The sequence below is a fragment of the Panthera uncia genome, chromosome C2 (genome assembly GCF_023721935.1).
Source record: "Panthera uncia isolate 11264 chromosome C2, Puncia_PCG_1.0, whole genome shotgun sequence".
Classification (NCBI taxonomy): Eukaryota; Metazoa; Chordata; class Mammalia; order Carnivora; family Felidae; genus Panthera; species Panthera uncia.
The window spans coordinates 112,622,236-112,635,438 of NC_064810.1; the positions used below are offsets into that span (position 1 = coordinate 112,622,236).

Sequence of the window (13,203 nt, forward strand, 5' to 3'; positions counted from 1 at the left end):
AAGGCTGTAGCTTCTCATATGATTTTTAAGTTTAGCATTCCAAACCTCTTTTTCCAAATGCCCAATTCCATATTTCAAGGTCAGGCAAATAAATTTTTTAACTTCATCAGAAAAATCTATGTTTAATGTTATCAATAGCTTCTTTTTAGAAGTCCCTAAGAGCACAACTCAAAGCAGAATGCAAATCTAAGCACATCTGTGCTACAAAACATACGGGAGATGCGAGGAAGATGGCTAAATTTTCACTACAAAACCCCCAGGACTTTTTAGTCCAGCACATTTTAGTCAGACTTCCCGAGGCAACATTATTTATTCTGACAGGTTAAGATACTTTTAATCTCAATCATCTATGAACCGACAAACATGATTAACAGCTGTGATCCACCAGGCCAGGGCGTGGCAACACAGGTGAGAGCTAGAAAGGAAAAGGAACAAGGGACACATGGCACCTGTTTTGCAAACAAAAGCAAAGATCAGATTCTACATCATCCTTCCACCTGGCTACCCAAGTATAGTAATAACCTTATAACCACTAGGTATTTTCCAGGCCTTTTGACCAGGGTCATGAACCTGGTAAGCATAGACACATCACAGCATTTATCAGTAACTCAGTCTAGTATTTTATAAGAAATAGAGTGGAGTGCTGTCTTTCAAATTTGTGCATTTGTTTTTGTGCTCTTCCATAGTTTGTTGGCAGTTGTCTTGCCTACTGTGGGTAATAGGGAGGGTGGGTCAATTCTGGTTTAAACACGAAGGCTAGTAGCTTAGCCACAGGAATGTTCCCCCTAGAATCATCCTCCTCAAAGCGGTCCAGGTCTCTGCACCAGGAGCATCATCTGAGAGCTTGATAAATGCAGAATGTTAAGCCCCAACCCAGACCTACAGAATCAGAATCCACATTTCAGTTCCCAGGTGACTTCTTTGCATATTAGAATACATGAAGCACTGGTTTAGAATCTTTCAGAGAATGACTCTTTAAAAAAAATTAACATTTTTAAATTTTTTTTTTAACGTTTATTTTTACAGAGAGAGAGAAAGAGAGCATGAGTGGGGGAGGGGCAGAGAGAGGGGGAGACACAGAATCTGAAACAGGCTCCAGGCTCTGAGCTGTCAGCACAGAGCCTGATGCGGGGCTCGAACCCATGAACCATGAGATCATGACCTGAGCTGAAGTCGGGCACTCAACTGACTGAGTCACCCAGGTGCCCCTCATTTATCTTTGAGAGGAACAGAGTGAGCACGAGTGGGGTAAGTACAGAAAGGGGGAAAGAGGATCCGAAGTTGGCTCCACGCTGACAGCAGAGAGCCAGATGTGGGGCTCAAACTCATGAACTTTGAGATCATGACTTGAGCCAAAGTTGGACGCTCAACCGACTGAGCCACCCAGGTACCCCAGGGAATGACTCCCCCCCCCCTTTTTTTTTTTTTTAAACTTACCAGAGAATGCAATGCTCAGTGTCATTTCTATAGAAAATGTCTGAAGTTATCTAAATTAGGTATAGGCATTATGGATAGGATGCTTAGTAAGAGAAGTTTCAGCTCTCAAATGGTTCTCAATCTAATAAAGGAGCACAGGAGCAGATACTAAGCAAATAAAGTAAAATATACTTAATATTATGAGAAATATAGGCAAGTGCTGAAATGAAAATGTGACTCACTTGTTAATACTGACTTCTACAATATACTAATATCATTTCTGCCTACCACAAGCATGCCAAGGATTATAGCTTATGAATGGCCCGGATCTTGGGAATATTTCCATGAGGTTTACTAAAGATGAGAGGATTAACCCCAGGTAGTTCATGGAAATCCAGGCACTTGAAATTTGGGTTTATCACTGCATCTCACCGGCCTCAACCCATGTAAGTCAAGAAAAATTGATTTTTACCACTTCATTATAGCTTTTTTTTTTTTTACTTCTCTTAAAGAAAGATTCTTAATCAAGATGTTAAAAAATAATATAAAAATGCAAGGAAGCGTTTATTCTTAGCTTAAATTTTACTTTCTCAATTTAAGGCAGGTCCTCCTAGTGTAGATTTGCTTAGCATTCTGAATTTATCAGAATCACAATCACATGATTATATGAGTTATGTAATTAGTTATTAAATTCCTGTAAGGTCTCCTGTAAGCTTTATAGAGGCAAGGATAGAAGTCAATTATTTACCAGTCTACTGCTGTCCATTAAATTCAGCATTTTGCCCAGATTAGTAAATTATGTAAATGCTGAATGGACTAAAGACATGTAGTGAGTAACACTTCCAAGAATTCTTCCAGACTCACAAACCAATGCAAGACCATCAACTGTGCCGCTGATTTAAAAAGACAAAGTACTTCTAGATACTGTGGTTCACTAAAGAGCAGTAAGCTGTAGACTACAGACTAGTAAGCCGTAACTGTAGTCTACTTGTGGTAGACTTGAGCTTCCATTTCTTTATCTGTACAATGCACAATGTATCAGCTGTGCACCACTCAGAGGAAGGAATTTTAAGTAATTAATCTGTAATAAGGGCTGTGTAATAGACATTCTCCTCCATCCTGTATCATCACCAGGGTACATTTTTGTGAATGCTGCAGTATGGACTAGCGGAGAGAAGGAAGCGCACGTACACACACACACACCCCAGCTACAGAGTCAAGGAACACTGTCTGGTTCAGACCTGGCTCTGCCAGCAGCTAAGGAACACTGGGCAAGCTGCTGTCCTGAATCATTATAGGAGGTTTCTAGTACTAGTCATACAGCAGGCCCTCAATAATTACCTGTTAAATGAATACATTAATGAGTGAGTGGGTGAATGAGTACCCTCACAGGACTGTTGAGAAATAAGTAAAAAAAAGGAGTACAACCAGAAGAGCCTGTACATACTAACATGGACCATTAGTCCTTTCCTCCTCGTCAGTTTCTCACGGGGTTTATGATCTGCTGGTTACAAGGCTAGAGACAAACAGATGGCTAACTTAAAAGAAATACTCATGGGTACAATGAGATAAAAATAGCTCTTGAGAAAAAAACATGGGTGCTCATTTGTCTTGATATTACATGTCATGACTTTTGCTTTTTTCACTTATTCAAGACACTTATTACTCGATCAATTAAATGATATAAATGCAAGAGAACGGAGTAATTTTCAAAGCAATTGATGAAATACCCTACGGGCCATAAGCAGCCTAGTGTTTGGGCAGCTGGTGCAAGCCTCCAGGCAGCTGTCAAGGTAGAGCCCATCAAGTCAGCAAACCAAGTGAGGCACACTTGAATTTCTGAGCTCATTTGGGTTGAACAAGACAAGTGCTATCTGGAAATACCTCTCACCTTGATTCCTTTTTTGGGCAGGTCCAATCTGAAGCCTAGGTAACTTCAAAGATTAAAAGGAGGTCAATTTTACAATTTATAAGAATTTAACACCAAATCTTTTTTTTTTTTTTTTTTAATTTTTTTTTCAACGTTTTTTATTTATTTTTGGGACAGAGAGAGACAGAGCATGAACGGGGGAGGGGCAGAGAGAGAGGGAGACACAGAATCGGAAACAGGCTCCAGGCTCCGAGCCATCAGCCCAGAGCCTGACGCGGGGCTCGAACTCACGGACCGCGAGATCGTGACCTGGCTGAAGTCGGACGCTTAACCGACTGCGCCACCCAGGCGCCCCCCAAATCTTTTGTTATAAGTTATTTTAACAACTTTTCATACTCTCTTGGTTTACTACATCTCTAAGCAGAGAAAAAAGGTCTTCTAGTTTAAGGGTCTCAATGACCACTCAGGATATGGAACATGTAGGTATAAGGATCTCACAGAAGATCTTGGATTCTACTTAAAGTAAAGTCATAGCTAATATTCTACTTCCAATTTATTGTCTCCCATTCTTTCTGAAAATTCAACCATAGACCAAAATCTCATTACTCCAATAACAAGTTTTGGGTGTTTAAGTTACAGTAACATAATCTCCAAATTTTTTTCAAAAGAACATTCCAAGTTGGAAAATATGAATTCGTCTTTTTGACTTAGGTTTTTGAAACACAGATAAAATTTAACAGACAGTAATTATCAAGCACTAAACTCTTCAACTGTACAAGTACCCTTAATTTAGGAGGCTTCAGAGTAACAGAAAAGAAAATAAGCCTCAACTTGCATTCAGATTGGTTTCAAGAGCCAAGTGCATCATCTTCATCGCACTTGAGTATGTAGAGACAAAACTGTCACTTAGTATCTAATATAATCGCTCTCTTCCTCTCATTCCTGAATTAACCTGATCATATCACGCTCTCGAAAATGTTAGTGCATATATATTTCACAACAGCCATTGTTCAACTTTCAGGAAACATGTAACGTCAGCTATGACGTAAGTGCCAAGACAGTCTGCAAATACAAACGGTATAGAACTTAGACGCTTCATTACGGAAAATCAGACATCAGTCATGAACGAGGTGTGCAAGTCACTCGTAAATTCTAATACTCTATTTATATTTGGAAAGAAAAGTCAAAGTGTCTAGCGTGATTGCCATTTTAGGGTTATTCTCTTGGCCAGAGGCCCTGGGGCAGGGGCGGTGGAGGTAGTAATTAGAGGGCTGGTGATTAGAAGTATGACAGTCACATTCCTCTGCATTAGAAGGGCTGGGAAAGCAGCTGCCAACACTCAGCCATCAGCAGCCTGTGTGGCTTGTCAGCGGACACCAGGCCCCATAGTTTTTGCTGAATGTATGCAAGAGATTAAGCAGGACTTGCAAGATATTCAGACTAAGATACAATCACCTACAAATGGGTTTTCTTTAATACCAGTCTAAAGATGCTGGGTCCTAAGCCCCCTGTGGAGTAAAAATAGGGGATGAAGGTGGATGGTGAATACTTATGGAGATTAGACAATGTGAAAGGAAACATCTGAAAACGTTCCTATCTCAGTGCCTAGGACAGAACATCTAAACAAAATAGGGCAAAGCACTGAAAATCTGAAGCAAAGCAAGGTTACCACTGTCATGAGAAAGAGATGTAGCTCACAAAGAAATGTTACGTGTAAGTCTAGTAAGTCTTTATGTCGTACAGGTATTAATTCAATAGGACAGTAAACTTCTCCAGAGTGGAACAGGCTTCCCCAGTATGTTGTGAGCTTTCTTTGGGAAGTAAAGCTTATCACACAACATGAAAACTACCTTTCATTTAAGGGCTGCTAGTCTTCTGTTGAATTTAAACAACACATTGAGAATAACTGTCAGTTTCCATCTGCATAACTGAATTTTCAACTCCTTTGGTTAAGCATTTCTATTAACAGAGAAAACTCTATCCTTCGCCACCAACAAGCCAGGAAATGGAACACCTTAGAGGAAGACCGGCTCCTGGAAACCTTGCTGAAGACTAAAATATGCTACCAGGCACACAGGGAATCTCTCAGTGGTCTCAGATTCTGGCTGAAAAAGCAGACAGTGCTTTCTAGTTGAGCACTTTTCACACATTCTGGCTTCTTAACAAAGAATTCATCAACTCCTCTAGTACCTCCTGTATCTCAAACAAGGTAGATGATCCAGATTGGTTTCTACCAGTTAATCAATTAGTTTTATATGCTAAAACTGTAACCTGGTACAGGTACCAGGTTTGGTACCCAAATTCTTAACTCTCAACAAAATCTAGTAGTACTCTTCTGGATTAGAAATTGAATGGATTCTCTTTACGCTATTACAATCATTGGGATTTCAGGCTGCTCCATCTACTTGAGAATGCAGTGTGTTTACTGGAGCAGAGAATTTACACTAATTTTCTGGCATATTTCCCTACTTCCTTCAAATCTGAGCAGAGGAGGTGAAGAAAGCTATATTTTGCCAGGAAGGTTAACAGTGGACTTCCTCTGAAAGTACGCTCACCTTCTTCCTTTTATGGCAAAGGTTTTAGTAATAGCAGCACAAATAGGGAAACGTATGTTTTGAACTCAAATACTAATACACTTTTCATTTCTTATATGGAGCTAAAAAAAGTCCATCAGAAAAGAAGTTGCATTTGGCCCTGACCACAGTGAACGTTCAACATGTTATTTTTTACTTAGGGTGCTTAACAGAAGACTGCACTTTTCAGATGCTGCCATTCATTACAGTTCACATATTCCTGCTCGTGGTTCTAGAGCATGCAGTGTCTTGGCCTAGCACAAAGTTTCTCAGCCTTGGCACTACTGACATTTGGGGTCTGATAATGCTTTGTCATGAGTCTGCCCTGTGTGTTGTAGGATGCTGAGCAGCAGCCCTAGCCTCTACCTGCTAGATGCCAGAAGCACCCTTCTTCCCAGCTGTCACAACCCAACAGGTCTCCAGACGTTTCCAAATGTCCCTTGGGAAGCCAAAGCAAACCCACGTGGAGAGCTCCTGGTATAGAGCATAAACTAGCCAAATCATGACTCAAGATTGAGACTTACACTTTCTTATTTTCAATGACATTTCAAAAGCTGCATATCCCAAATCAAGTGACCATTTTCTGTGAGTAGCAACAACAAATAGCAACCCAAGTTCAGTTCTTTGTATACCTTTATGTTTTAACTTCAGCAATCTGACAAACTTTTAATCTTTTAGTTTAAAACAAGCAAACTGGAGATTTTGACTTTTAACTCTATAACTAGTTAATGGAAATGAACCTTCCTATCTATATTGAGGGCAAAACCCAAGGTCAAATGAAGAAAGCGGTTTCCCCTAGTTTCAAAAGATCTACTTTCTGCAAATCTCAGATCTGCTCTTGGAGAGGAGACAGGGGAGAAAGAATCCCCTGGAGCCAAGGCTCTGCTTCAGGGCTCAGGGCTCTTTGCCATGATGTCAAGTATCTGACAGTAAGTCACTGCTGAGAAGGCTCCTTCTTGGAGCACACCCTTCATCTTTGATACAACTGGCTTTCCTCTTTATTCAAAAGATCCATCAACATTACTGTTAGACCTGCTTTTGTCTTGGGATGGTTTGTTGTTGTTAAAAACAAAAACAAAAACAAAAAACCAGATTATTTCAGAGACTGGCCTAAAATGGAAACAGATCTAATTCATTCGATTAGATTTCTCAAAAGGATGCGGGGCCTTAAATCCACAAATAGTCAGGGCCTTTCTATATATAGGTGTAACTACAGATACACTTATACATTATGGAAAACAGATGCTGACCTTGCCAATGTTCGGTTCTTTGGCCTTGCAAACACCACTCTGACGTGCAGCCTTACAGAGAATGAGAACTTGGAGACAAAGATTAATCATGTAAAGTTTCTATCTTCTATTTTTGTAATGTTTCCCAAGAGAATGAGAGCCAAATTATCAGGCTTATTCCTCCAATTTCCACAGAGACAATGCTTGGTCCTCCTGTTAGCTCTTCCAAGTAAGCTTACCCGGGTTTCAAGACAGTTGTTAAAGCTTTTAAAAATAGTCTTTTGAATTCTTAAATAACCATGGTTCATTTATCATACTCTTAGATGCAAGAAAGCCAGTTAAAAGCAGGTGTGTAAAACTGCCTCTCCTCGTTTAGGTTAATCCCATGTACTTAATAGAAGAAAGAGGCATGTATGCGAACACACAACAGTATTTCCAACAAAAACAAATGACAGTGTTTACTACATCTCATGCGTTGCTGTCTTCCAGGCATAAGAAATCAAAGCAATTAGATCCCAGAGAAGAGCAGCCCCTAGAAGTTACTAACAGCTCAAATATAAAGATAACAGACACATACCATCGAAACTGCCCTGCTCGGAAGCAAGGTGCAACAGCTGATTGTAGGTTTCAACTGAGGGCTGATAAACAAAGACTCCAGAATTGAAGCAGTCAGGCCACCCTGGGTCTGGTGCCGCCGACAACTCTTCTCTCTCAAAAAGATCATCAATATTTGCTAGGACCTAATTCAAAGGGAGATGGGAGAGGAAACATTACAGAGATGTTCTGCCCCAGCATACTCTTAAGTTCTCCCTAAGTTATCCAACACAAAAGATGCAATCTGCTGCTGATCTTAACCATTCGGATGACAGCTGTAAGGCAGCCTGGGCCAACTCTCCTTCATCACCTGAAGCTTTTAATGAGTGGCTTTATCTGAACTTTACAGTCGAGTCTTAAGAGCGTTCCTCAAATGCCTAACTGGTCTCAGTTACTATATACATCTTTTCAGTCATCAGACTTACACTCACCAGAGTATCTGCATCCATGAACACACATTTTGAATACTGTGTAAGTGACCAGCAGTGGAGTTTAGTTAACGTGACACCCAATTCAGGCCTCCTCATTAAGGTTAGATGAGCAGAATCGCCACTGTCTAAGACATCTACTGTGAGGACTTCATCGAAGATGGTCTCTAAAACTTTTCTGTCAAGATAAAATCCAGAAAACAGTGCGCTTAGTGTCTTTTCAGACAAGTAACAAGTAATCCATTATTACAGCCTTATTAGTCTATCCGTCAATTACTAAAGCCATCTGTTACTTTGATATACTATCTTAAATAGGTCTTAATTTACTTCAGGCCAAACTGTATTAATTTGCATATGTAGTTAACATCACTAATAAAAATTGCTTTGGTGAGGCTGAAACACTGGTCTTAAACTTTATTACAGAGGTTTCCTAATTTTTATTACACCACTGAATGCCAGGCAAATTGTAGCAACAGCCTGTCAAAATGGGACTCCCATTTGGAAAGAGCACATCTTTACAACAGCCTATGTATTTAACAATGATACTTCATTAGAATGGATGCTTGCTGGCTACTGCATGTTTTTATAAATGATGCTAAATGCACAGAATACCTGCAGTGAAGCCTACAACTACCCATTTTCGCTAAAGCAGATGACAGAACTATGTGTCCCAAAAGAAGTTAAAGGACTCAGTTATTCAGTTGCCAAGTTTTAGCACTGAATATAACCCACACTTATATGCTTAGCACTTCTGGCATGGTGAGAGACTCACTGTGGTTTGTGATGTACAACACTCCTCCGTCCCCAAAATTAACTCAAGATTTATTTTAGAAAGCAATCTTGAGGTGGGTTAAGTGGGGGTATACTTCCATAAAACACTAGGCTCAGCACAAGGGAACACATATGATAAAAAGATCATTCAAAGTTTATAACAATATGAAACATGCAGAACAAAACTGGTGTTGTATTAGCTGTCCCCAAGCTGTAGAAAAATATGTTCTAATTCACATAGTAAACTTGATCTTTTTCAAAATAAATGGTCACTAGAGCTATTTTCCACAGCAAAGGGGGATCTAAGACTCCATCTGTCTTCTTACACACATCCTCACTAAATAGACTGCAAATTAGGACATACACATTAGGAAACAGTCTTTTTGGCATTTTCCTAAATTACCCTTTAGAAACAAGGTTAGTATTGAGATTATTTATATATACATAAGTGGTGTGTGTGTGTGTGTGTGTGTGTGTGTGTGTGTGTGTGTGTAATGCCTTTTCAGAGATCCCTGGCATGTGCTTACACATCTTGTAAGAAGTTGCAAAAAGTGCATCTTCAATTTCTAAGACAAATAGAAAAACTAAACACCATACAGAGCTGTAAGTGTGCCCAGATATTTTTGTAGTATTAGGATCTAGGCAGTTCATTCAAATACTTCAAAATTTAATACCAACAAATCAAAGTGAACTAACCCAATCACAAGCAGTGTGTGTCCCCCAATCCCCACCCCCAGGAGGCTCACTTAGCATAATCCTTAGTTCAGAGAGCCCTTTGGTAAATATTCTAGTCTATTAAATGGTAAATGAAGGTCTTTAGGTTACAAATGTTAACTGACAATGGAGAAAAATGCTCCTTACTTTCAGTCACCGAGAGGTTTCCCTAGTTGGGAACAGGAAACAAAGTAGCCCTGCTACATTTGGGGAAAGGAATGTAAGTGAAGTGTGACCACATAAAAGGAATGCCTGGACTAAAACTTTCACTCAGGTCATCCTAGAAAACTTGCTTACTGGAGAGGCCTTCTCCCAGCTGGAATCAGTTAAAGCATGGGTCAGAATAGCACCTTCCAGAAGGAAGATCAGCTGGAATATCTCCCAAGAGCTAGGAAGAGGTTTCAGATCCAGGAATCCTTCACTCAGCAATTCTGATCCTTCTCCACCTACGGCTCAACCCCTGGAATGGGAATGACCTCAATACCCACTGACACCACAAGTGGGGTAAGGATGTGGGAGCCCCACCAACAGCTAGGCAGGGAGGTCCTCACCTCATGGAGTCCGAGACCTGCGGTGTGGCAAGCACGACCAGCTTCCTGGTTGTCCTGTGCTGTTTCAGAGAGGAGCCCAAGACCAAGGCTCCTTTGGCATAGGCATCGTTTGTGGTCAGTGTCACAAAGGCCTGATCTTAATACAAAGAGAAAAAAAAATCCACACTCATTATAATATCCTACCCGGAGAAAACTACCCCAGGAGTCTTTTCAACCACTAACTTGGGAAAACTTAGCTCCTCTGAGATCAATTTCCTTTGTTAATGAAGGAGCAGCCTCTTTGGGAGTGGGGGAAGAACTTAAATGACCACTTTAAGACTAACTCAAGACCATTCTTTGGCAGAAGCACAGGCCGAGTAAGTTCTAAAAATTAAATCCAATTTAGAGTTCGAACATGCACAATTCTCAGACTAAATGGTAGCTTAACACCAGGTGAACCTCAGGCAATTAACAGGTGGTAATGAAGAAATCAAGAAGTACATTTTCTGTTTCTCCTACAAGTATTTTCAGCCAAGCACAAATCCAACTAATGACCTCAACTGAGAGCACCTGAAAGCAGAGGCCATATTCTTCATTCTGATGCTTAGGCTTCTGCCGAGCCTCGGGCTTTACAGACTATTTCCTCAACCTGGAGCAAAGGCTCCCACATCACCCACCACATCTCAACAGTCACTTTGAGTCTCTGCTCAAAAATCACCTCCACAGGCCTTCCCTCCTTGGTGCTTCTATCTGAACAGTGGCCAATTACTGTTAATTGGATTTAGGGACCACTTCGTAATCACAAATAAACCTGCTTCCTTTTCCTTGGAGAAGCAAGCAGCACCCTTACCCTGCACCCTGGGACCCCCTCCCCCAACACACACACTTAATAATCACTCAGTTGCCAGAAGGGAAGGCAAATACACAGATTATTCTTCCTACTGAACAAGCCCCTCCCTCCCAAGACCACCACCCAGCCTTTAGGATTTCTCCAGTTCTTCCCTGGGAGGATTCTGGGGCACACTCTATCTCTAAGGGGATTTTGGCAAGTTGGTAGGCATCCAAATGTATAGGATACATTTGGCAGGGGTCACCTGGGGCACTCTGTCCAACCAAGGAGTTGGGACATTTTGTCATGAAGTCATGCGCTTTCTCATTCTCCCCTTGCCCATTTTCCAATGTGGAGGCTAGAGGCAGAGCAAATTCCATGGAGAAGTGGGAGAAAGCTGTAGGTTATCAAAGGGGCCAGCACATGAGCCAGCCTCTAACCAGAGGGCATCTTCATACCCTGTTGGTCTCTCTTCCCAAACAGGCTATTAAATTGTAGAAAACTGGTGTCCCCCAACACCTCAAGGGCCATGGGCTTCCTGCCTAGTCACATTGTAGGAAAGTTCAGAACAATGACACCTGTCACTTGACATCCCCATCAATGTCTGCCTTTACTTGTTCCTTAAAACCATCGTAAGATGGCAACATTTCAGGCAGTCGGTCCAAGAGTATTTAATATGGAGGGGCGGAGGGGACGGAGGTGGGATAATGACTAATGTTTTAACTGAAAGGCAGTCCTGATTCCAGGGGAACCTGGATAAGAGTTTAATAAGGTAAACAGGATTTAAAGAAGGATATGTATGATATCCAAAACGAAGTACAGGACAAATGCTTAAAAACATAAGCTGGAACACCCAGCAAACATTACAAATGAACAGAAAAGACCAATGACAGTTGGGTAGAATATAACCGAACTCTGGGTACATCTGCAATCTTTTAGCAGTTCAATTGCTGTAACAACCACGCGATTAGCCTCGTCAAGATTGGAAGGACCGGTTATCTTGGAGCTTCTTTTTCTCGGGGCAGATTCGACCCCTGCAACAAGTGGGCCGGCGCACGCCCACCGCACGGGGCCCGCTCCCCCAGGGCACTCCCCTGGCTGTGGCTTTCCGCAACCCAGCCCCAAAGGCCTAAAAATAGTCTCAGCGTGGCGGCCAGCGCCGGGGCGGGCTGCGGAGGTGCCGGGCCGGGGCCGCAGGCGTCCCCGTCTCGCGGCCGGCCCTTCTAGGTGTTCCTGCTTGTGGGAGGCGGGGGCGGCCGCCCACGATCGCGCCGCGCTCCGGGGCTCGGGACTGGCGCCCCCAGGAGCCGGCTCCCCACCCCCACCCAGCCCCGCCGCAGCTGCTCCGCCCGTCCGCCCTTCACGGCGAGAGCAAGAGGAAGGGCACGGAGACGGAAGCAGGAGCGGGGGCTTCGGCAGAGGGCCCAGGCCCCGTCAGGCTGCCCCCCATGACGGCGCCCCAGGCTCCAGGCGGCAGCTCCAGCGCCAGGGGCGGCCGGGCAGCGGCTGACGCAGGAAGCGGCACGCCCGGCTGCAGCCAGCCTGCAACTTTGCGGCGGTCCTAGTCCTGCCGGCAACTCCCCCGAGGCTGAGGGGCGGGGAGACGGCGCGGGACTGGGAGTCGGAGGTCCGGGGTCGGTGGGCGGCGAGGCGCGTTACCTGTCATGGTGCTGCCGGGTAGGGGCGGGCGGCCGCCGCAGCCGCAGGTTGGTGGCTGGGAGAAGCCGGGCGCCGGGCGGGAGCGCGGCCAGCGAGGAGGCGCGGCAGGAGCTGAGCGTCCGCCCGGAGCGCTCTTATAGCGGCTGTCACGTGGCCGCGCACGCTCCCCCGCGCCCGCCGGCATCCTCCCAGCTGAGCGGCCGGCCCGGGTCCCCTGCCAGCCCCAGCACCTTCGGGGCTGGGCCCGGGTCCAGCTCCCTGGCACCTCTGGTCCTGCTCCCGAGGGGCACCTGCCTGGGACCTCGTGCCTCCGCATCCCCCACTAGACCGGGGATTTGGAGCGGGACTTTGGGACCGAGCGTGACATCAGCAGCACCAACTCCTGAAGAAGCAGCCTTGGGTTAGAGAACCCTAAGACACAAAAACCGACGACCACTGTGGTCACAATAATTCACTTGAACTGTTTGAAATAAAGTTTAAATTTCACTCTTTTCACCTACCAATCAAATTACAAATCAGCCTCTGTAAACATTTCTCAGTGTTCTCACAATGCTTTTGTGGCTTTGACGAATGAAACTTCACTATAGGAT

The 13,203-nt window shown here is 43.5% G+C and overlaps 1 protein-coding gene across 1 annotated transcript in view; it reads right to left on the bottom strand.

Annotated features, from left to right (window-relative positions):
• GYG1 (glycogenin 1) overlaps positions 1-12,944 on the bottom strand; it is a 34,969-nt gene extending 22,025 nt beyond the window's left edge. The window contains exons 1-4 of the mRNA XM_049629710.1: positions 12,614-12,944; positions 10,147-10,282; positions 8,114-8,288; positions 7,666-7,828 (exon numbers count right to left, since the gene is read on the bottom strand). Coding sequence (XP_049485667.1) covers positions 7,666-7,828; positions 8,114-8,288; positions 10,147-10,282; positions 12,614-12,929 — 790 coding nt within the window. The 5' untranslated portion in view covers positions 12,930-12,944. The remainder of the gene's footprint in view (positions 1-7,665; positions 7,829-8,113; positions 8,289-10,146; positions 10,283-12,613) is intronic.
• Between the last annotated feature and the right edge of the window lie 259 nt (positions 12,945-13,203).